Source organism: Castor canadensis, chromosome 7, assembly GCF_047511655.1.
Source record: "Castor canadensis chromosome 7, mCasCan1.hap1v2, whole genome shotgun sequence".
Classification (NCBI taxonomy): Eukaryota; Metazoa; Chordata; class Mammalia; order Rodentia; family Castoridae; genus Castor; species Castor canadensis.
The window spans coordinates 61546008-61569419 of record NC_133392.1 but is presented as its reverse complement, the minus strand read 5'-3'; the positions used below and the strand labels follow the sequence as shown (position 1 = coordinate 61569419).

General features: G+C 51.9%; 1 protein-coding gene across 2 annotated transcripts in view; it reads right to left on the bottom strand.

The window, feature by feature from the left end:
- Positions 1-19031, bottom strand: part of Unc5b (unc-5 netrin receptor B) — a 78124-nt gene extending 59093 nt beyond the window's left edge. For both annotated transcript variants that reach the window (XM_020162163.2, XM_020162178.2), the window contains exon 1: positions 18636-19031. In XM_020162163.2, coding sequence (XP_020017752.2) covers positions 18636-18714 — 79 coding nt within the window. In that variant the 5' untranslated portion in view covers positions 18715-19031. The remainder of the gene's footprint in view (positions 1-18635) is intronic.
- Positions 19032-23412: the final 4381 nt, after the last annotated feature.

Below are 23412 nucleotides of genomic sequence, written 5' to 3'. Positions count from 1 at the left end.
TGTGTGACCCCAGGCAAGTATGTTCAACTCCCAACTGCTCTGTGCCTCGGTATCCTCACCTTTAAAATGGGGAAGATGTCTTTTCAGCTTTAATATTCTGTTACTCCATCCTTGACCTAACAGCTGGGGCTCTATCCCCAAGAAACTTGAACTAACCACAACAAGGAGAGCATCAGGAAACACATCTTCTCACTCAACAGCAAAGAAATGTCCAAGTGTGATGTGTGTTCTGAGGCATCCTGGGGCTACCTATGTGGACCCAGATTCTAATTTCCTGGTGGCCTCAGTTAGGATAAGTGGCTAGTTCATGTCCCAGGGGTGGGGGCTAAAGGAAAGCCCAGCGTGGGGGGGCCCAGACAAAGAAAGAAGGAATTTAGGCAGGCTGGTTGGGGATTAAAGGCAAGCTTCCATGTCCCACTCACAGCCCCAGGAAGGCCTGGCTGGCCTGCCCCCCAGTTGTCAGCTGCAGGGGCTGGTCCTCACTAGCTGCTGTGGCAGCTGAGGGGGCAGGGGTCTCTGTACAGGCTGCAGAGTCATGAACTAAAGACAGGCTGGGACAGTGGCCGCCTTTGGGACTAGAATGATAGATAAGGCCTGGGGAATGGGAGTGGGGAGGCAAGGGTGAAGAGCTTGGCCAGTGGGAGGGGCAAGGGTAAGAGCTAGCTGAAGCCTCCAGCATTTTCCTTGCTGTTATTCTGGGCAGCTTTTTATTTATTCAGATGTGGTAGCATCTGCCAGCTCAGTATTTATTACAGGTGCATCAGGCTTGCACCACGGACCCCATGATGGGGCTGCCACAAGACCCTCTTCCCCTATTTCCTCAGTGCCAGGACAGACTTGAAAACCTATGAGGAAATGTTAAAGGCATCTCCCTTCTCTAACCTGCCCATCATTCCCCAACTAGGTAGGTGCAGGGAAAGTTGGCTGAAATTGTGGCCCAAGGTTGCAGCTTTGTGTACAAGGTACTCAAACTCCTTGTCCTTCAGTTTCCTCCTCTGCACAAGCAAGGTCATCAGACCCACCTCATAGCCTGGTTGGGAGATTGCAGGAGACACCTGGGAAACCATGAAGTCCTGTGCAAGTGGAATTTGCTTATCATTTACAAGCTGCAAGAGCTAGGCTGAGAAGGAGAGACAGGATGGGGACTGCTGTCTGTCCATGGCCAACAAGTTCCTTCCTTATCACAGTTTCTAAGGGAAGCAGGAGACAACCAATAAATCAGTGCCAACAGCCCCTTCTTAACCCACTGAAGACATGTAAATGACCCAGAGCGATGCTGGGGGTGCCAACTGGTGGAACTAGTGGTGACATCATACGCCCATCTGGCTCCAAGCCTCCCAGCAGCCTGAGGTCAGCTCGCAGAGTGGTGGCACCTCCCCCACCAGCCCCACTGAGTCAAGAGGAGCCTGGCACTGCCAGGGCTGGGGCCAGGCCACCAGCTTGGATTCTGCGAGTTCCTCCTTCCTCACACACCCTCTCTGCAATAGCTTCTCCTCTAGCCACCCTGATTGCATCTCAGAGCAGTGTTCCCCATGAACTTCTGTAACACATAAGCTGTGGTGTGAACTTCTGGTAAATGAAGATCCTATTTAAAACCGTGTGCTATCAGGGGAGGAGAAGAGACAGGTTCCAGCATAGCTCAGTCATCCTGCCAGGAAAAGGAAGTGCTGGGGGTGGCAGTGACTGTCACCAGTGTTCCTGGGAGGTCCTCAGAGAGGGCCAACACTCTGCACTTATTCATGAAGGTCAAACAGGGTATCATTTTCCCAGGAGGATTTGGCAAGGAGGATACCCTGCTGGGGACTTCTGTGTGCCACGTGGAATAAAGAATGGCTAAACTTTGCAGGGCTTTCCAAGAATGACAGAACTTGAGGTTAGAGAGCCTTTCAGAGTACCTAATCCTGGGTCCTGTGCCTTAGCTGCATGGAGGAAGCTGTGAAAGTGGCCCAAGCCCTACCCTCTAACCAATTAAGTTCAAATCTCTGGGCCAACTGAGCTGCCAGGTGATTCCCCTTGAGAATCACTGACCTAGAATTACCTGGGCGCCTTGTCAAACTCCATTTGTTCAAGCCTGGCCCAGACCTCTAACACCAGTCTTTGGGGAGAAGAAGGCCAGGAATATGAATTTTTTTTTCCTTAGTCATGCTGGAGATTGAACCCAGGGCTATGCACATGCTACACACACACTCTACCATTTAGCTACATCCCCAGCCCTTTTTTAAAATTTTGTTTTTGAGACAGGGTCTGGCAGCTACCTTTGCCTGGGCTGGCCTAGAGCTCACAATCCTCCTGCCTCACCCCGAGTAGCTGGAATTACAGGCACGCACCACCACACCCAGCAGGTATGTGAATTTTGAACAAATTCTAGGAGATCCTATGTTCAACACCAGTTATTCATTCACTGGGCATCTGCTCACCAAGGGCCCACTCTGCTGTACAGCAGAGTATGTTAATGAGTGACACTGCACAGCCCTCCTGGAGTGGAGAGTCAGGCAAACATTACGTATGTAATAATTCCAGATGATAGTAAGTGCTAGAAGAAAAGTAAGAGGAAGGGGATCAAGGAGGTGCTTTCTGAGGAAGGGCCCAGACTAGAAGCAGCCAGCCATGAGATCAGTAGTGGGGGCTAATTGACTGGTGTGGGAATGGCAGCTCCTCCCCATGAGCTGTGGAACCCCGACTCTTGCCAGCCCCACCTCCCCCACCATGTTTACAGGACACCTGGCCAGTGGGCATCACACTTGCCCCTCAGCCCCAGAAATTCTACAGGCTAAGGGGACTTTAGAAAATGTCAGCTGAAAGCTGTAAATCCACTACTCCAATAGCCTACTCTTAACAGGTTGGGAAACAGGCTCAGAAGAGGAAGTGTTTTACTTTGATGTGGCAGCTCAGCTCTGAAAGGGTTAAATGGGACAACGACTTCCCTGTGGAGCTTGCCTGAGGTCAAGCCCATTGTCTTGGGATTCTTAATCACCCCCTTTCCCACCCCCAAAAATCCTTCTTGGTGGCTCCTGGTGTAAACAACCTGTGTGTTCCAGCCAAGGTACACGCCCAGGACACACCCAGGGAGCTGGGGTGGTGGAAGGTGGAGGACCCCCAACTGGTTGCCCAGTGATAAGCATGAGGAGGCTTTTCCTCTCACTCTGGGAGGCCCATCAAAGGCCAGACAAAATGGTGCCAGATAAGATCATGGAATTTGGGGTTTGGTGGGATCTGGAATTTCCCTTTTGGGGAATGCTGTCATGTATGTCCATCCACGGTCAGCTGGTGAGCTTCCAAAGGCATACTCCAGGGATGGCAGATTGAGTGGGTGGCCCACTGGGGGCCAGAGACAGCAGAGTGGACAGAGTGAGCCTGCTAAGGAGAGGTGGGCTGGGTCACCAGGTCACAGGGTGGACAGACCATTGACATCTATTTCTAGTTGGCCCCTGGCCTGCTTGGAGTCAGCCCCATTTCTACCTGTGTGGTGCAGCCTGAGGAAGGGGGCCTGCCAGGCCAGCCTGCCTGAACGTCCTGCTGAATGCTGGGACACCAGCAGCTTCCTGGGCTTGGAGTAGAGGCAAGGTCCTGCTCTCTTTGACCAATCAGAACTAAAGGAGCCCAATGGCTCCTCCAAGGACAATCTAGAATAGTCTAGAATGCTTCTTTTCTTAATCTTTCTACCAACCTGCACTGGCAAGAGTGGTAAATCCTGGTGAGAGTGATAAATCAAGCAGCACATGACTAGGAGGTGGCTTGGGCAGATTGGATCTCCCTGGCTCTGCCTCAGCTTCTCCATCTGTAAAGGAGGAGTAAAAACAGACAACCTAGACAGCAGCAAGGGATTCCCACGCCAGCTCTTACCAAAATCCAGAGAAAACTGGCCCTTGGTGTTCCTGCTTGGCTCTGTGGTTCCAAAGCAGCTCTGGGACTGGGACTGGGACTGTCCGGCCTGCTCCACAAGTCCTAGAATTCCCTAGAAGCCTTGGAAAGGAAGTCCAGGGAGTGAGCAGGGGCTCAGGACCCTTTCCAGGGAGACACAGCCTCTGGATTAGGGAAGGGCAAGTGCTCTGAATGCTCTGATGTAGCAGGCTAGGATGGCTACTCAGGCTTCCAGGCCTCTCTCTGAAAAGGCAGACCCTCAGTTGGCCCTGCCCCCTTCCTTTGCAAGCCCACAGGATCCACAGTGGGGTGGAGAGCACTGTCAAGGGTATAATAAACGACATATTGACTGGAGAGCAGAGTTCTCAGGCTTGGAGCATGACCTTCTGGCAATCATGTCCTCAAGCCTGCCAAGGATCCGCCTGCTCTGTGGAGGCACTGAGGTTCTGGCTTAGCCCCTGCCCTCCTGGGCCACACTGACTGCCCCTGGGACTGGTAACACTGCGCTCCCAGCATCCTTCCGTCCAGTCTTAAAATGGCAAAGGGACTGCTTGATGCTAGTTGGGCTCAGTCCATCCATCTGGGGAAGCTCTTTACTGAGACCACAATCAGACTGGTGGAGGAGTCTGTGCTTTACAAGACAGTTCCAAGTACTTCGGTTCACCTGCACCCAATCACTCCTCAAGTAATCACAGAGCATCCAGCACTTCCTGGGACACTGAGGAGGGTGCACAGGAGAAGGCCTGACCTGGGGTTGAAGACAGGTAGGCTCATGGAAGGAGCACTGAATGGAGTTCAAAGAGCAGGGTTGGCCTACACTGGTCTCTGGCACTAAAAGCTAGAAGATTGAAAGGTCACTTCACTTCCTGGAGCCTCGTTGTCCTCTTCTGCCAAGACCCTCCTTCCTCCTATAGCCATGACAAGCACTCAATGGGACAGTGCATGCAAAGAGCCTAACTGGGACACACAGCAGGTCCAGTGCGGGTCCCTTGTGCTCAAGCTCAAGGGCCTACAACACACCTGGCACCCGTGTAGGTGGAATGTATGTGAACGGACCCTCCAGGTCAAGGTGACAGCAAATGAAGCAGCAGTACAGGACAAAGGTACACGTGCCTACCTGTGTGTGCTCACCAAGGGACTGGAAAAGCAGGACCTAAGACTTATCGAAGGTCCAACCAGCAACCTGCAGACCCTATATGAAGATGTCAAATTATATCACAGCATACCCATGAACTCATTGTGATGTTGGCTCCACCTCCTGTCTGTGAAGCAAGTGGTGTGGGGTTCGTTATCTGCATTTTACAGAGAGGAAGTCGAGTCCAGAAGGTTGAAAAGGTCTGCTCAGGGACACACAGAGGCAGAAGCCACTATCCAAGCCAGGGCAGGGAAGGCCCTTGTGGGGGCAGCACAAAGAGCCTCCCCACCGCACACACACACCCCACGTAGGGCTCATTGCTCGGATCTATGAGCAGAGCAGGGCAGAGCATCTGAGGAGGAGGCAGGGCATATTTAAGGGGCCAATAATAGGGTTGGGGATGTAGCTCAGTAGTGGAGCACTTGCCTAGCATGTGTGAGGCCCAGGGTTCCTTCCCTGCACCATCCCCCAAAAAAAGCCACAAACAGAATGAGAAGGTATGTCCTACATTCACATGAAGGACAGCCTGTGTTGTGTGCCTTGCTTCTTTCACCTGTTGTACATCCTGGACCTCGCTCCATGTCAGCTCAAGAGAGCACCAGTTCCTTTCCACACCCCTAGGACTTCTGTCTTGGGTGGAGCATGGGGTACTCACTATTCTCCCAGGGCATGGATAAGTCATGACAGATAGCACAGTTTCGTATGCAGGAACAGGGGTCTTCAGGAGAGTTTGCTACAAGCAGAACTACGCACTGAAAGGCAAATGAGTATATGGTCTTGTTTGGTATTGCAGCTATTTATCCAAAGGACTGAGCCAATTTGCCTTTGCATCAGCAATGTCTGAAAGTGCCTATCCCCATCTTCCACAGCTGAAGGACAGTGTGATCACAGTGTTTAATGTTTGCAGTTGATAAGAGAGAAATGGTATTCCAGAGTTGGTTTCATTTGCATTTCTCTAATTTTGAGTGAGTGTGTTTGAGGGTCATTGGTGTAGCTTATTTTGTGAATTAACTTTTTCCCTACCTTTCTATCTCCTTTGGTTCTTTGTCCCCTAATATTTAAGAGCACTTTCTATACTAGAAATGTTAGCCTCTTGTCTGTATGAAGTACATGTTATAGATATTTTTTCTCAGTTCTCTTTGACTTTTTTTTGCAGGGGAAGGTTGCTGGGGCTAAGCTCAAGCTCTACCACCAAGTTACACACTGAGCCTAGTGTTTTGACTTTAAGGTGTTTTGTGGCTTCTTTATTGGTCAAAAAAACCTTTTTTTAATTGTACACAGAAAAAATGATGCATCTTTTACTGCATCTGGATTGAGTCATGGTTAGAATACCTCTCTCCACACTGAGGTTAAGGAAGAATCACCGTGTTTCATTTTAGCAGTCCTATCAGTTTCGAGTTAGACCCCTAATCCATTTGGAGTTTGTTTCTCCATCCAGCATGAGATACCCATCAGGTTCTACCTTTTTCCGAATGGCCGCTCAGTGGTCCCAGCACCATTTATAAAAAAGCCTGTCTTTCCCTGGCGATCTGCCTTTGCCACATACTACATTTCCATATACATTTGGGTCTGGCCCTGGATTATTATCTCTGCTCTATTTGCCAATCCGTGCACCATGACGCACGCTGTAGTTTCCAGAGGCTTTATCATGTTTTACTTCCGGGTTGGGACAGCTTTACCTGCTCTTCAGCCTTTTCCAATGCTTCTAACTGACTCCTCTGTTTCATGGCACTGCCTTGTGATTCTATTACTGCTCTTAGTGAACAGCTGACTTAACATAAGACACTGGCTTGAGGACCAGGGTAAATATCTTATCATGATAAAAAGTATTCCTTAATTTCTAGTTTCTTGAGGACTTATACCATGAGTGGGTATAGGATTTTGTCCAGTGTTTTCAGTCTCTATGGAAATAATCATATAATTTTTGTTTCTTAGGTTCATTAATGGCAATGTGCAATACTAATTTGGCCTATGTTATTAATATTAGTGGATAAATTTTGAGCCAACCTTGCATGCCTAGATTAAATCAGGTTTGGTCAGGATGATTACTTTATAAAGAGATAAAAAGTGTGGAATTAGATAGCAATGATCACAGCCACTGCTATGGGAAACTTCCATGACCTCACTCAGTCTTAACCTGGCTGTGTGAAACAGGCTTCATTACTCCCATTTCTCAGATGAGGACCAGAGGCCAGCAATGGCGAAGCAGCCTGGTCAATACAGTGCTAGCAGTGAAGGAGTCAGGACTGGACTGTGGGCAGTGTTACTTGTTTGTGATTTAGAATCATTGCAAAGACTTCTTGTCTGATCAGATGGAGGGAGGGGAATGTCTCTGCAGGAACTAGGCAAGGACTGGACCCCACCCCAACTTCTCAGGAGCTTGAGTGCTCCTCCTCACTCACCCACCCACCCCAGGCACAGCAGAGATATGGTAAGGTGCTGCCAGCCTGGTGTGCTACCAGCAAGCAGTCTGCAGGATGGCCCCAGAGTCCGCATGGTCTGCCTGTCCCCTTCCAACCTCAGCCTTTCTCTGCATTGGCCTTTATAACTTAGGCTCTGGGCAGCATGCAAGCAGCTTGTAGAATAAAGACGGTCCAGGGACACAGTGCGCCAGGAGGGGCGGAAGTGCTAAGAAGAAAACTCTGCACCCCGCTGCTCCTGCCTGCCCCGTTTTCTAAGAACAGGCAGGCGGCTGAGGCTTATGTAACTTCTACCAGCCATGGCAGATGGCACACTGGCTCAGACAGTATCCAAGCCCAAGCTAACACTGACCTTCCCTGGTGTGGCACCTGGGCACGTGGCAGGGTACAGGTGCACAGAGAGGCACGGGAAACAGCCCAAATGCTCATCATTCAGCTGAATGGCCATGGCCAGCCAAGCACAGAAGAAGCCAGGGTCCACCCACCAGCAGGCAGGTTCCAGCCAGAGAAAGGGGACATAGGCTCCTGGGCCACAGCCCCTGCCCACTGGCAGCCTTCTGCCTCAGATCAGCAGCCCCCGGGGGCTAGAAGAACAGTTTCCAAAGCACCTCTCTGGATGTTTTCTCACTTGGTGCTAGCTGGCATTCAGTTGCTTTTGCCAACAGGTAAATTGAGGCTCAGAGGGTGAGTAGTTTGCCTGTCACACAGAGGGAGACTCGGCCTTAGCCCTAAAGCTTCCAGGTTCCTGGTCCAGAGTTTTTTCCAAATTCTAACAGGCTCCTCTCCCTGTCAACCCCCAGGTGATCAATCACTAGGTCACCTTTTGGGCCATCCTAAATCTCATCAGGGTGATAATCTCAACCGTGGACTTTGATGGCTGGGATGTCTACTATTCCCCATGTCAAGTGGGGACCACTAGAAGGAAAGAAGGAGGGTGACTAGCAATTTATGGGAGGGTTCCCTTCTAGGCAGAAAGAAAAGGAATCTGACCTTCACTGATGGTCCCATCCTGGTTAATCTCCTCAACTATCAATCAGCCTCTGCTTTGCAGTGAGGAGATGGAGGCTCAGGGAATAGCAGTTTGAACCCAGACTTTCTGATTCCAAGATGGACCCTATTTATTTGATCAGATGACTACAAAGAGGGTGAGGGACTAGCCACCAAAGAGATTAGTCACTTGGCTGGGACTAGAATTCAGGCTTCCAGTTTATTGGTTTACAGCTTTTTCTGCTATTCCTTTGTGTGTGTGTGTGTGTGTGTGTGTGTGTGTGTGTGTGTGTGTACAGAACAAGATGGACCAGCAGGAAAATGTCCAGATCATATTTGCAGCAGGGGTCACTGTGCCCAGCAAGTATGGCCTTCCTGGGCTGCTAGGCAGGAATTCAAGATCATTTTGTGACCAGGGCTCCTGGCAAGGACCAGCAAGCACCAAGTTGTGACAGAGGGTTAGTGCTGCCTCAGCCAAGGGCCTGGGGATGTTTAATTCCTAGGGATGCTCCCTGAATGTTAGTGCTGGGTGTGGTGCCATGGAGAGCCTGGTGCAGACAGATCCTGCAGCCAGAGCTGCTCTCCCGACCAAGTCCAGTTCCTGCCAGCAAGCTGGTGGCAGTAGCTAGAGAGTACTGGGACCTGGAGTCAGCCCCTGGACTTTCAAATGTACCTGTGAGCCCACATATGCTCACAGGCTACAGAGCCGGTGGCCATGCAAGGGTACTCTCTGGATCCACTGGAAGTGGCCAATGGGCTTGGGCATGAAAGTCCAAAACAAACATTTTAAAGGGGCCTGGCACAGCTGTGCCTTGAAAGGGCTACCTTGCAGCTAAGTAGAGAGACCAACCAGCATGTGCCATGGTCTGTTCTGTCCACATAAAGAGGCTGAGGGCACATGACTGAAAAACTTGGTTAAATTCTTGTGGCTCTACTGAATTTAGGGACCAAATTCTGAGCACTGAGGACCTGGCTCTGACTTCCACTGTGCCCAGTAGGAGTAAATGCTCGGAGACAAGACAGCAGAGAAGCAGGTATGCAGGAGGGGAGGCCATAAGGAAAAGAGTAGGAACCTCTCACTCTTTGGTTACTCATGTGCAGAACCAAGTCCATGCACAGTACAGACCAAACCCACAACTCCCTCCTGGGCGAGCAAGGCCCAAAGACAGGTTCTTTTTGCATTCACTCTGTATCTCCTGAGTACCTTCTGTGTGCCTAGCACTGTGCTGGAGCCAGGTGACACTCCAGGAAGCAAAACCAGACAGTCTCCCTGGTCACTTAGCATCATTACTATTCTCTGTCACCTGGCCATTTTAACCCATCCTACCTGACTGGATGACTTTTCCTTCCCATTCCCAGAGTCCTGAAATGTGACAAGGAAAGGGAGTGGGGTAAGACAGACCCCACCCCACCCTTCATCACTCTGCCCTGCTGTGCCGCAGGACCAAAGGGGGGGGGGCTGGCAGGGAACAACTTTCCTGGAATTTCTGACTCAAATTCTTGTAAGCTCGGCATCTTGCATGGGTGCCCAGGCCCCATGCTGGGCAGGCGGGCGCCTCTGATTGCATTACAGGGCTGCTTTCCTTTGCTCTGGCTCCTGATGCTGGTAATGCCTCCAGACGCCACTTGGGGCCTCTGGGGGTTACAGGCTGGTGGGTGATCCCAGAAGAAAATGCTCCCCCCAGACCTGGTGATGCCTCTGAGTAGCCAAGCAGCTGGATGGGCACCCAGGAGCAGAAAAGACAAGACTTTCTCTCCTCCTGCTGTCTCATCCCCTAGCCAAGGACTCTGTCTCTTGATCTCCTGTCCAGAGACATTTAGGGGAGACACAAAGCCCAGCCTTGGCCAGGGCTCAGTTACATGGGGTGGAGGGAAGGCAATGGGCATCCACAGAGCCCCTGGCTCACTTGTCAGCTCCTGTTACACTGCCTCCAAGAGGCGGGCCTGTCTCGTAGGAGTAGGGGAAGCTGGGGAGCAGGAGGTTCAGTCACCTGTCCTAGATACTGGGCAGGATTTGCTTCCTTTGAATTCCAAAGCCTTGGGCTCTTTCCACCATGGAAGAGACCCCTGGGCTCAGAAGTCTTGTTTCAGCAAATGATTAGACACGAGTGTGCAGCTGAGACTGGACTTTGTTTTTTGTGGGGGTATGCAGATACTCCCACCCGACACCTTCTCTACCAAGACTGCCCTCCTTCACCATTTGCCCAAACTCTGCTGACCTTTAAAGGCCAGTCAGGTGCCATCCGTCCCTCCTCCAGGAAGCCTTCCCTGACCACCCAGTCCCCCCAAGACCTCCTCTCAACATCACAGGCATATCCTGCTGCTCTACCCCACACTTGGCACTGATGACGATGGGAACGCGATGGACAGTGGACGCTGCTGAGCACTTTATTCCATGCATTATATCATTCATCCCTACCAACAATCAGGTGAAATCAGAGCTATTACTACTTCACCTTATGGATGAGAAACAAAAGCTCCGAGAGGGAAACAACTTGCTCTAGGGCACAAAGCTGCAGGGTAGACCCAGAATTTGAACCCTCATAGTCTGACTGTAGAGCTGCCCTCCACACACGGCACTGGACCCCCTCCTGGAACATATATCTTGGGTCATTCTTAAATGGGTTCCTCTCCGCTGTGCCATCACACATGTGTTCCCCTGGCACCCAAGTATCACAGGCCTGCTTCATGCTTTAAGAAGTGACACCAAGCCCAGCATTTCTTCCAGGCTCAGACCAAAGCTTGGCCCACCCTAGGGCCCAGCACTTGCGCAGGGTGAATGTGCAAGTTTAGGGCTGGGCTGGTGTTCCCATGTCCAGCATGAGGCAGGATTCCCCACTCCCACCCCAAAAACCAGCCTCCCCTCGCCCCTGAGAAATGGAAGTGAATGGCATGGGGCCAGGGCTGGGTGGTCTTTCCTATTCTGCCCTCTGCAGGGCTTCTCCCATCTCCTGAATCCCAGGGTATTTTGGGCTCTCTGTCTTTGAGGCAAGATATGCTTATGGAGCAAGAAAAAGGAACTGAAGTCCTAGAGAGTGATTTATGGGGAGAGGGAGGGAGGGAAAGAGAGAGAAAGAGAGAGAGACAGACACCCAGGGCATTCCAGTCAATATATTGACTTTCCAGAAGGGCCTCTGTAAACACAAGTGGTTCTGGGCCTCAGCTACTTCTGTCTCTTGCTAGCTGCTGGGGCCTCCTTGGATAGAACCAGACAGAAAACTCCAGAACAGAGTCGTTAAGGACAAGCCTTCTACCCCTCCCTGACTCCAAACTTACAGACAGAGAAGGAGACTAACCAACCTGGACTCAGAGAGGGAGAGGCACTTACCCAGGGTCACACAACAGAGGAAGGGCAAGACCAAGTCTTAACTCCTAGTCGAGGAGCCGCTAAGCCACCAAGCCCTGCCCTCCTCCTTGCTCCCCTGGAGGAGGACAACCTTACCCTGCAGGGGTTCTTCTGAGTGGCCTGTATGCTAACAGAAATGATGGCCATTATGCACTGGACACCTTGCTAAGAGCATTATTGTATCCTAGTTCCTATGACTCCCAAAGGAACCTGTGAGGATTTTACAGATGAGGAAACTGCAGCGTGGTACAGTGTGGTAAGTTGCCCAAGCCACCAAGTTAGTAAGTGGGAGCGTTGGGAGGCTAAGTTAACTCACTCAAAATTCCAGCTGATCACACCATGCCTTTCCTGCAGGAAGCTAAGGCCCTGGGGAGGGGCCTCTGTGTGGAGTGAGTATACAGAGCTGAAGCCTTCTTCTCTCACTAGCCATGGAGTGGCAGGTCAGGGAGTCCATCCTTCCCTTCTTATTCACCCTGCATTCTTGGGGAGCAGGGCATGGCAGAAGGCAGGGAAATAACTCCTAATGCCCCAACATGATCCCTATCAGTGCTTACAAGTATTTCCTGAGATCTCTCTATTTTCAAGACCCACAGAGAGAGATGGAGGTATAAGAAGTCTTTTCGTCTCAAGCACTTGCCCCAAGTCCTACCACAGAATCAGAGGGAGCTGAGAGGGTGGGTTCAGGACACAACTGTCCACCTGAATCTGGACACAAAGAATAAAAATGTGGCTATGGGGTAATTCCCTAAGGATTGGTGCCAGCCCTGAGGTGGCAGCCAGAATGGATGCTGATGCACATTTCTTGAGAGTGGATAAGATTGGGCTGGCACTCCTGCCCATGTGCCCCAGCTAGCCAGCTCCCCCCATCTCATCCTCTCTAGGATTTTTTTTTTCTTTGCAAAGCTGCAAAGTTTTATTTAGACTGAGAGAGAATGCAAGTGAGAGAGTGTAAGTGAAAACAGGAAGGCACATTCCCCAAGGAAGAGGGGGAGCAGCCTGAGCCAGGTGGCTTAAGCAAAGCAGCACCTGTAACTAAAGAGCTCAGGAAATGCTCTTAGAAAGACCAGAGGAGAGAGTCAAGGTCTGGCCCACCTCACTGCCTCCAGGAAGCCTCAAGTGCCCTTCCCTGCACCCACTCTTGCCCTCATGTAGCATGTCAGACTCTCTGAATGTTATTTGGAGTGGACATCAGTGTCCCTTATAGATAGTGACCTCCTTGAGGGCTGGGGCCAGTACTGCCTCTTCTGTTTCCTAAGTGGGTATCCACCTCCTCCATGGGGTTCTCACAGGGACCAAGAGAGTCCCACATAGAAAAGGGTTTGAGATGAGCCAGCATGACCTAGACCCAGGTCACAGGGCAGACCTCCAAATCACACCTCTCCCACTGCTCTGGGTAAGCTGGAGCTGACTTTGGGGACCCCGGGACTGGGACTTGGTGGCTGGGCAGCCGCCCAAGCTTCCAGGCTGGCTCCTGGTCCATCTATAGCCGACTTTCTTTGGTCTCTGTATGGCAGCAGGACCATTAATCCTCATCCAGGGGAGGTGGTCCTGCCCTTCCAACTGGAGAACCTGGCACTCCAGTCAGACCTGTTCACATCCTCAGTGCAAGACTGCATGAGATCTCCTTAGCACTGGGGGGCAAGTGGCCAGGTCCCATCCTGAAGAGGAATCCCCACAGGAAACAATGGCTGGAGCTTCCCATGCCTGGTGAGTCATTGGCCCCGTATTTCATATACCTGTATATACCAAACACACCACGACCATGCCCCCCACATACCCAAACACATACACGGAGCCGCAGGTATCACACACGCTCATGTACAAAAGGCGCAAACCTCCACACACAACCATCCTCCAGCACACATCCCAGCGCGCTTCCCTCCACACACCCCAAAGTACCGCAATCCCTCCCCTCCCTTCCCACCGCACACTCCTGCTGCCTCCCACCTCCTTAGTACACATTCTCACCTCCCTACACACACGCATTTGGTACACACTCTCACACCCACAAGCTTGCCTTCCTGAGACGAGCACGCAGCACTGGGGAAGTTGTGAGGCGCTGGGAGCAGCCTGTTCTAAGGTGAGAAGGATGGAGCTCAGTGCTCACTTGCTAGGTGGTGGCATTAGAAGCTCCCAGGGCTGGGACAGACTGATTTAGCTCAGCTGGGGAGAGAGGTAGCAAGGAGAATGAGGGGAAAAGAGGGATGTGGGGAGGGGGCAAGAAAGAGAGGGGAGCAGGACTTGGTGCAGTATGCAGTATTTAGACACCAGGTGAAGGTGGCAATGATGAATTCAGCTCCCAAACTGGAGATGCTAATCAAGCAGCTTTGTTGCAGAGGGTATATAGCAGCCTAGTGCTTTTGGAGAGAAGGAAACAAAAGGGGTGGGGGGTGGGGGTGGCTGATTTATGCCTGTACTTCAGCAAATATTTTCACTGCCATTAGCATCGGGAAGACTGGGAGCCAGAGGAAGGGGTGCCATGGCGACCTGTGGCTTAGTGGCTTAGCACACTCCGCCCAGTCTTGTCTGCCCATGGGACACAGCAGCTGGGGCAGCTCTGGGCCAGAATTCTGATCTAGATCCAGTATGTCAACCAACTCCTAGCAAAGAGCTGCTGTCAGCAGTGGGCTCAGAGTGCCAGGATTCTCCTAAAAAGCCCTAGGAGGGGTTTCCCTGCTGGCCAGGCTCACCAAAGTGGCTAGGGCAAGGGAAAATCCCCAGGTGACCGGGAGGGAGGGCAGGCACCAAAAGAGGTGGTGCCCCAGCCCCAACTTCAGGGCCAATCAAGTGGGTAAGGAGTACCATTCCCTCAGCCCTTGAAAGGCCCTCTCCTTCTATTATTCTAATGATGGTATTTTTAATTTCCTTAAAAAAAAGAGAGAGAAACAAAAGCACAGAATGCATTTGTTTGGTTTCATTTTGCCTCTGCAGCTTTGATAACTCCATCTGTGAAGGCTGTTTAAGAAACTCATGGGAGGAAAAGGAGAAGGAGGAGGATACTTACAGAAGTGCCAGCTCAAGTCTAGATGGCCACTTTTCTCATCCCTTTCCTCTGGGGCCATCTGCCTAGGAAGCAGTTTCTCTGGGGCCAGAGACACCAACTCCAAGTCCCAGCCTAGGACCCAAGCATTCTGCCCTTTCCTGTAGGCCTCAGTAGGCTCCAAGTTGTTTCCTTTTCACACAGAATCATTTGGGATGGAAGGGATCCAGCTCACCCCATGCTCATCCCCCAAGTCTGAGGCAGCCTAGAATCTTCCTAGAAACCCCTATGGCTCCAAGAATGGAGGTGAGAGGCAGACCTCATTCTAGGCCTGACAGCCAGGAATGAGGCTACTGCACCTTCAGTCTGGGAGAAACTCCACAACTACGTGGACTGTGGAAAAACACATTCTGTCCCCAATTCTACAAATGGGTACAGAGCTCTAAAATGCTGCTGTTTAGCCCTGTGTCCCAGGCCCAGGAAGCTTGGCTATGACTTGTCTTACCTCTCCCAGGTCAGGGCAGTTGCTAAGATCAACACTGGGGTTGAAGGGTAAGGCTGCTTTTGAGTACTTGTCTGGTCTCCTGACCTTTGATTCTGTCCTGTTCCATCTTTCCTGGGTTCTGGCTGCCAAATCAACCTGCTCTCCCCTATCCTACTACAAGCCCCATCTAACCCAGCTACCTAAGCCATCATGTCTTTAGCTGCCTGCCTAAGGAGGTTTCCTCAGCATCCCAACCTATACTGCAGGGTCTTCTACCCAGAAAAAGCCAGAAGCACTAGGCTAAGGTGAGGTCTGTGTTCAAATCCTACCTACTACCTACTACCTGCGCCCCAATGTGACGTTGGACAAGTCCAAGTCAGAGAGCCTGTCCCAAAGCTCCAGCAGTTAAATAAAGGGATTGAAACAGGGGAATTGTTTCATCCTACTTAATTCCCAACTGGGTGGGGGAGGGAAATGGAGCAGAAGAGAGAGACTGCAGGAGAAATTCCTCTCCTGCAGTGGTACTTTCTCTTTAATGAGAAAGCCCATTAAGACACTTGATTTTCCATTTGCTTAAGTGAGATGGGTGCTTGCTATAGTGTGGAGGGAGCTGAGGACAAGCCACAACACCACGCAAGCCACACACACACACACACCCAATAACCCTATGCAGAAACACTGGGAAAACTCAGATTCTAATTGCACTTTAAAAAGAAGTATTATCCTGACACTTCAGCTCCCTCTCAACCATCTAGGCAAGCACTCATTAAAAGCTTCAGGAAGGGCTGGGGGGTACAGTGGGAGGAGACTCCTAGGGCCACCCAGGGCTTTTTTTTTTTGTGTGTGCCACTCCACCCCCTTTTTTTGGTGTTAGGTATTTACCGGAGCTGGCTTTGAACAGCGACCATCCTGATCTCTGCCTCCTGAGTAGCTAGGATTATAGATGTGAGCCACTGGTGCCCAGCTCACCCAGAGCTTGTGAAGTGGCCTCCTCTGGCTAGTCACTTGCAGAAATCTAAAGTTCTGGGGTCTTATGGTTCCGGTTTTGAGTTCTCCACCATCAAACTTTATGGCTTAAAAAAATTCTCAGTGCTGTAGAGGGAGCTCATTACCATATTCGCAGGAAGGGGTGCAGAGAAGAGGGAAGTGGTGCCTGCTACTTCTCAGGAGCTTGGACACCCCTGGAAAGAGCCCCCTCTGTAGAGATGGCCTCCCCTGTCTCAGCTCAACAGGAGACTCATGACAGCTGGCTGGATAGAGATGGTAGAGGGATCCAGTGTGACCACAAGTCTGTGGTCTGTGTCAAGCGAAGGCAAGACTTGGAGAAAGCCTACACTCTGGCCTTGTTTTCCCCCATCAGTGAAATGGGACTCATAAGGGATCCATTGGAAAAACCCAAAAAAGCATTGACAGGATGCTTGGCACTGGAGAAAAACAAATTGTGTGGGAGGAAGGGGGCATGCTCTCCCTTCCCAAAGGCAGGTTTTTAAGGACAGCACATTATGGGCAAAGGCAAGCTGCAAGCCCACCTCACCAGCTGGCCCCTCTCCAGACTGGTGGGCAGGCAGCCCCTGCCGTGCTAAGTAATGAGCGCAATTCCAATCCGGCTTCTGCTCAATACTGAGAAATCAAAGCCGGGTATTAGAGGCCATTTCTGCCTGGGCACCATTCGTGCCCAGATCCATCAGAGCTCAGGGCCTGGGGTTTCTTCTGGGGAAGGTGGAGGCTGGATGCTTTGTTAAGCAGAAAAGCAGGCCAACCCCCAGCCTTCCTGGCCCAGCCCACCCACCCAGAGAACTCCAGGCCCACCAGTCTTGTTTTTCTCCTAGTCAAGTCCCCACCCTCCTTAACCTTGGTATTTATTCCTGATCCCACTGCCCTGCTGGTAGTCAAAAGCTTCCCAAGAGGCAACCAACCATGTGCCCTTTACAGAGATTTCACTTACCTTTCAATCACCTTCTCAGACACCCTCAAACTAGAAACCAACACCCAATCCAGCACCTCCCACATCTAACTGCACCCTTTATACAAGACTGGTCATTCAGCAGCCTGCCTCCCCCCTTCCCCATCATTACCTTCCAACTTCAAAACACTTCTTTAAATACCAGAGTCTGCCCAAATCATAATTAACTTGGATCAAATGACTGAGTGTTGTAACTTTACAGCACAGGGCTTGGAAAGAAAGAAAGAAAAAAAAAAAAAGTGAGGGATGTGCTAAAACCAAGCTCTCACTCCAGGCCGTGGGAATCATTAATGCCAGAGTGAGGGATCCTTGGCTGGGGAGGTGGGGGAGGGGGGTTGGGAAAGAAGCGGATGTCAACATCGCAGCGGAAGGTGGGAGGGGAAGGCTGCGTCATCTCACCCACTTTCTGCTCCACTTTCCCTGTCCCGTTCTCAACCTCAACTCAAGAGTACTGTGTGCAGGATGCCGCTCCTGTTCCCATCGCCCGCCCTGGGAGTCAAGATGCCCGGCTTGGCCTGTCTTCCTGTTTGGGTTCGGGTACCAGAGAGGCTGTCTCTAGTGCGTCCATCCCTACCCGCAAAGACGCAGCTCAGTTAACGCCAAGCCCAACTATTGGGTAAGCGAGACACATCCACAGCGCGAGAAGCGGATTAGGGTCTTTATAAAATTAGGAACCCACCAAACTTCTTAAGGCATCTTGCTGGGTCCAGAGCAGGTGCTGTACAGAGGCGAGCGCACCTGGTCTATTTTCCGGACAGCGAGAATGTCAGTGACCCATTTAAAATGAGGAAACCCAGCAGGAACACTATGTATCCCCACTCTCTCCCAAAACACACACCAGGTCTCAGGGGAAGAAAAAAAAGAAAAACCTTCCAAACCTGCAGCCCCGTGATCTCAGAAAACAGTGTGTTCAGGATTCAGCTCCTCCCCCTTCAATACCCAAAGCCCTTAACCAGGGTTCCTCGCTGGCAAAGCGCGACCCGCGCTTCCAGGGCTCGGCTGGTCTCTCCCTCCCTGTGGTCTACAGCTCCCGTGCAGCGCGTAGGAGCCTGGGCGAGCCGGGACCCAGTTTAGGAAGTTGCAGGAGAAAACCAGAGCACACACCTAGCCCATTTAGCGACAATTCTCTTTCGGCGCTGTCGCCAGGGGTCCCCTGGAGGTGGGTTCTCACGGATACTCAGACCCCAATTCAGACATCCGTACCAGGGAAAAGAAGCGATCTTTTCCAGACGGCAGCAGGAAGCTTTCGGCTTAGTCTTACCTCCTGGCCAGAACCCCCAGTGAGGTGGCTTCGCCATCGCCCACTTTGGTGGAGCAGAGAATCTGCCCTCTAACTTGGGCGCCCCTGCCGCTTTCCCTGCGCGCGCCGACTCCGCGAAGAACCGCCTCAACTTCGGTTTGAGCGCAGAGAGGCGCAAGGGTCCTCTCGTCCCCCGCCCTAAGCCCGATCGCTCCCTACCTGCTTGGCTCAGCGTCGGGTCCCAGCAGAGCAGCAGCACCAGCAGCAGAGCTCCCCGCGCTCCGCTCCGGGCCCACATGCTTCCGCGGCCCGGCTCGGGCGCCTCTCCCCCGGGGTTCTCTCCCTGGCCCCAGCCTCGCCGTCGCCGCCTCCGCCGCCGCCGCCTCCTCCTCGCCGTCCTCCCCAGCGCCCGGCCTCGCCAGCCCGTGCCCTCCGTGAGGGCAGCAGCGGCAGCCACGCTGCGCAGAGGGCCGCCGGGCGCTCGGAGCACGATGGTTGTCCGGCGCCCGCTCTGGAGCCAGGCTCCGACGCGCCCCTCTCTGCGCTCCTCCTGATCAGGGACTCTGAGCGCTCTCTGGACTCCCTCGCCCTGGATCCGAAGTTGCACGACCAAAGGGGAGTGCGCTCAGTGGCGCTCGCAGCGGCAGGCGCCGCGCCGTCCGAGACCGGGTGCGCGCCTCTCCGCACCCAGCCGCTCCCCGCCGCTCCGGCGCCCTCACCGGCTCGCCGCCTGCTACAATGCCGAGCGCTACGGCGCGCTCGCCCTAGTGAATCCGCCAGCTGGGGCGGGGAACAGTGCGAGGACGGGGCGGGGCCCGGCGGCCGGGGGCGGGGCCACGGGGGGCCTTCGAGAGGGGACCCGACAGCCAACCTGGCGTGGCAGCAGCAGACCTGGGGCCTTTCAGCAGGGCTTCCTCGAGGGACGCTAGGCCCAGTGCATTAGAAAACGTGGTCACTGGAGGATGGCTGGAAGCGGGGTCCATCCAATTTTCTTTTTAAAAATGAAGAAAATGTACCTTTGTGCCCTCCTTGGTTTGGCTATGTCAGCTTTTGCCTCTTGGTTAAATGTAGGCCTCTCATTTCCAGCACATTCTTCTATGCCTTTCACCTCCGGGTGCTTTCCAAAAAAAGGGTCCCTAAATGAGAAAAATCTCAGGCCTCTAAGTCCTGGCTAAACAGGGCTTATAGCTGTGTGAATCGATTAGCATCATCCTGTAAGCTGTTTGTCTACATGTCCTATGGCAGAACTGTACCAGACCCCAGGGAACCCTTCCCCATGCAGATCCTAGTTTGTGGTGAACCAGCCCCTAGGTGACAGTGGGCAAAGAAGGGAGGGTTTTCTGTGTTTGGCTCAAAGTAAACTTGGGTTCTCCTGGGCATCAGTGGCTCACTCCTGTAAACCTAGCTACTCAGGAGGCAGAGATCAGGAGGATATCAGTCCTGGGCAAATAGTTCTTGAGGCCCTATCTCGAAAATACCCTACCCAAAAAAGGGCTGGTGGAGTGGTCAAGTGGTAGAGCACCTGCCTAGCAAGCATGAGGCCCTGAGTTCCAACCCCAGTACTACCAAAGGGGGGAAAAAAACCCAAAAAACTTGGGCTCTGCTCCTTACCCATGTGTCCTTGAAGGATGTAACCATTCTGATGCTCCCTTCATTATCATCTGCGAAATGGGGAGTAACAATATTGAGGAAGTGTTGAATCAAATGGGAAAATATGTATATGGAAACTGTAGCATGAATGCCAGTAATCTCTAAGATTCTCTCTTCCCAGCCAATCTGATTCCTCAGGGAAAGTCCTGACCACTCAGAGTTGGCCAAGGCCTGTGGGACCAGGTGTGGGACCAGGTGAGGTTTAGAGGACAACCATAGTACTGAAACCCAGAGTTGATCAGCTAAGTTAACAGAGACCTTCAGTTTGGCAGTCACTGAAGGGTTGACACTGAAGGGTTAAGCACTTCGTATGCATCATCTCTGCTAATTTTCACAACCCACTGAAGTAACATTTATATACCTATTTTAAAGATGAGAGAACTGAGGCACACATTTGTCCAAGATCACACAGCTTTGAGTGAACGAGTGACTGAGTGAAGGGGACAGGGGAGATGGAATTAGAAAGAAACCTTTTAAGCTGGGGAGTGGCTTCCCTGGTACTGGATTGGCTGTGGAAGAGGCTGTCAGCCAGCGGGAATGTCTGGACACAGCCCCAATCTCTTGACTGAGGATTTCCTGTCTTTGGGGGCTAGGATCTGGAATCACTCCTCAATACAGGAGCAGTGTCACTTCAGGAAGGTGGGAGGGAAGTTAGAGAGAGATCCAGCCAGGCCCAAGAGCTGGGGGGAAGGGGGGGCAGGGGGAGAGCTACAATAGGGCCAAATGTCCACAGAAGTGTTCCCTAGATTTGAGAAGAAAGGGCTTGGGGACCAACCTGATAGCTAGAAGGTTACCAGGTTGGTAGGGGGAGTGGAGAGAAGCAAGGAGGGCCTGTCCTAGCTGCGTCCTCAGAGGAACAATGAGGCAGAACTGCTGGAGACCCCTCACAGGCTGGGGTCAGGAGCATCTGAGGGAGGTAATAAGCATAGTCAGCTGACCCCTCCCTTCAGCCCTCTCTGGCAGGCCCCCAGAATCAGGAGGGTGGATATGGGTGGAGAGGGACTATGTGGAGAAGGACTTTGGCCAACTGAGAAAGGCTTCTGTAGGCAAAGGTAGATGGGTTATTTTTAGCCTGTCCTGGAACAGCCCAGGGAAGGGCAGTGATGAGAGTCCATAGCTGATCACACCCAGCCAGCTCCACCCATCCACAGACGGCAAGCACCCAGCATACACACAGCCCTAGACAGTTACAGGCACCTCCCATACATACCTACATGGACACACATAGTAAACATACAACAGAGACACAGGTGCAAAACAATCCTACCTGAAACCTCACACATACAGACATCCAACTATAGAGACACCCACAGACCAAAGACTAAGGACTAAAAAAGCAAACACACACACACACACAGGCACACATCTCTGAAAACACACGTAGGCAGATGACTCTAAAGACAAACAAGCATTTTGATACTTAAGTTCTACCCGGAAAACATATACATGCACACGTATCAAGAGTCACATCCAATGGTTATACCCTGGAAACAGGCACAAGGTCAAGGACGCTCTCCTCTCCTCTCCTTCTCCACCAGTAGAATATTGGAGACTTCTCTAAAAAGTTCCTGGACCCAGCAGGTAGAGCAAGCCTAAGTTTCAGGTTTCAGGCTTTGTTTGATTCCTGCTAAGGGAGAAGAGGATAGGAGAGGTAAGCAAAAGAAAGGTGGTCATATCCCCGTCTTGCCAGGCCCTCACCACTTCCCTCTTCTACATGAAGACTCTCCAGCTCTTGACATCTGCTCTTGGGAGATCCTGGGCCCTGCTGTTCCTCTGGGACTCCAGCATCAGAATAGGGACCTTAGCCCTTTGGGAATCTCCCATAATCGCCCCGGGTCCCCTCCTGTACTGACTCTCAGGGAGATGCCCTTCCCTGGCTGCCTGCAGCTGAACAACCCTCTGCAGACACAGCTGTAGCACCTCCAGACGCCTGAGAATTGGTACTAAGCTGGGACCAGGGAAAGGAGTCCACCCAAAGTCAGACTGCCTGGAGTCACAGCCAAAATGGGTGAAGGCTGGGCAAAACCCCACCTCTGGGGTGGACTTCTGGGGTAGCTGCATAGGATTTGCCAGACTATTCCCAAACCCAGTGCCATGGGACTCATGGCAAAGGAGTGATGCTGTGAGTTAAGTAAAAGGACAACACTGAGCTGCCTGAAGGCAGGGGCTCTGACCTTTCCTGTTCACCACGATATATTCAGCACTAAGCTTCCTGCACATAGTAGGGATGCAATTGATATTGGTGGAGTGGATGTATTAATGAGGCAGGGGGAAGAGGGGCTATTAGTCAAAAGCATACAACCTTGCCAAGCTAAGAAGCACTAGAACACATACCACCCCTCCATCCCACCCTCACCCCGTTTCTTGTGTCCCAGGGGCCTGAGGGTGGAAGCAAGCAGCCTTTGTGCATTATAGCTGTTTTGAAATCAGTCCTAGAAGGGTGTTGACCCTTAGTGGAGGCTGCAGATGCTTCTGGGCTCACCCTTGAGAGATCCCAAACTGGAGTCCCAACTGATGGATGTGGCCCCTAGGTCTGGGAGGCTCTGACTGCTGGGAGATCATAATTCCACTAATCTAGAGGAGCAAAAGCTACCTATTTTACACCAATTATGATTTAAAAGCAGCCTGCGGGGCTCCCTGCAGGAGCGGTTGGCGGCTTCCGCTTGGCTCTCGCAGGTGCCACTAGAGGGCGAGCTGTAGCATTCGCCACCCCATGGTCCGCCGGCTCCGTCCAGATCCTGTGGGTCTAGGAGAACTGACCGGTCCCCCCGGGGCCCCACTCCCACCCCTCTCCGCACCAACCCTCCGGGGACTGCTTGGGAGAGGATTTCTGCTCCGGGAGGTCAAGTTTTGCAAAACCCTGAGCTGGATTCATGAGTTCATGAACCCTCCCTTGATGACCCAGCCAGAACAGACCCCTGCAGAGGAGAGGCACCTAAGGTTGAACGAAGTCCTTAACGTTTTACTGGCTCTTTGTAGTAATATTAGCATAGTTAATGTTGAGCGTGCCCGCTGCCAGGTTCTGTCCCAAGAGGGGGAGGGAGAGGAGGGAATTCAGAACTAATTCTCTCTGGATTTTCACTTCTGTTAGGTTCTTTTGAAAACTGAGCCAGAGCTGAAGATGCTCGCTGTTATTTTCAGGATAAACATCAGAGAACTGTCCATTTAGGACGTATTCTTGAGGCGATCCTTCATGCTTTCCCAAGGGCAAGAGGAAAAAGATTCTCCTGTGTGAATTGACCTTTGCAATGTATTGGCTACAGAGACTTTTTTTTTTTTTTTTGCTAAAACGTACATTAAAAAAACTTAACTATTTTACAAGTACACTTCAGTGACAATAAGTACA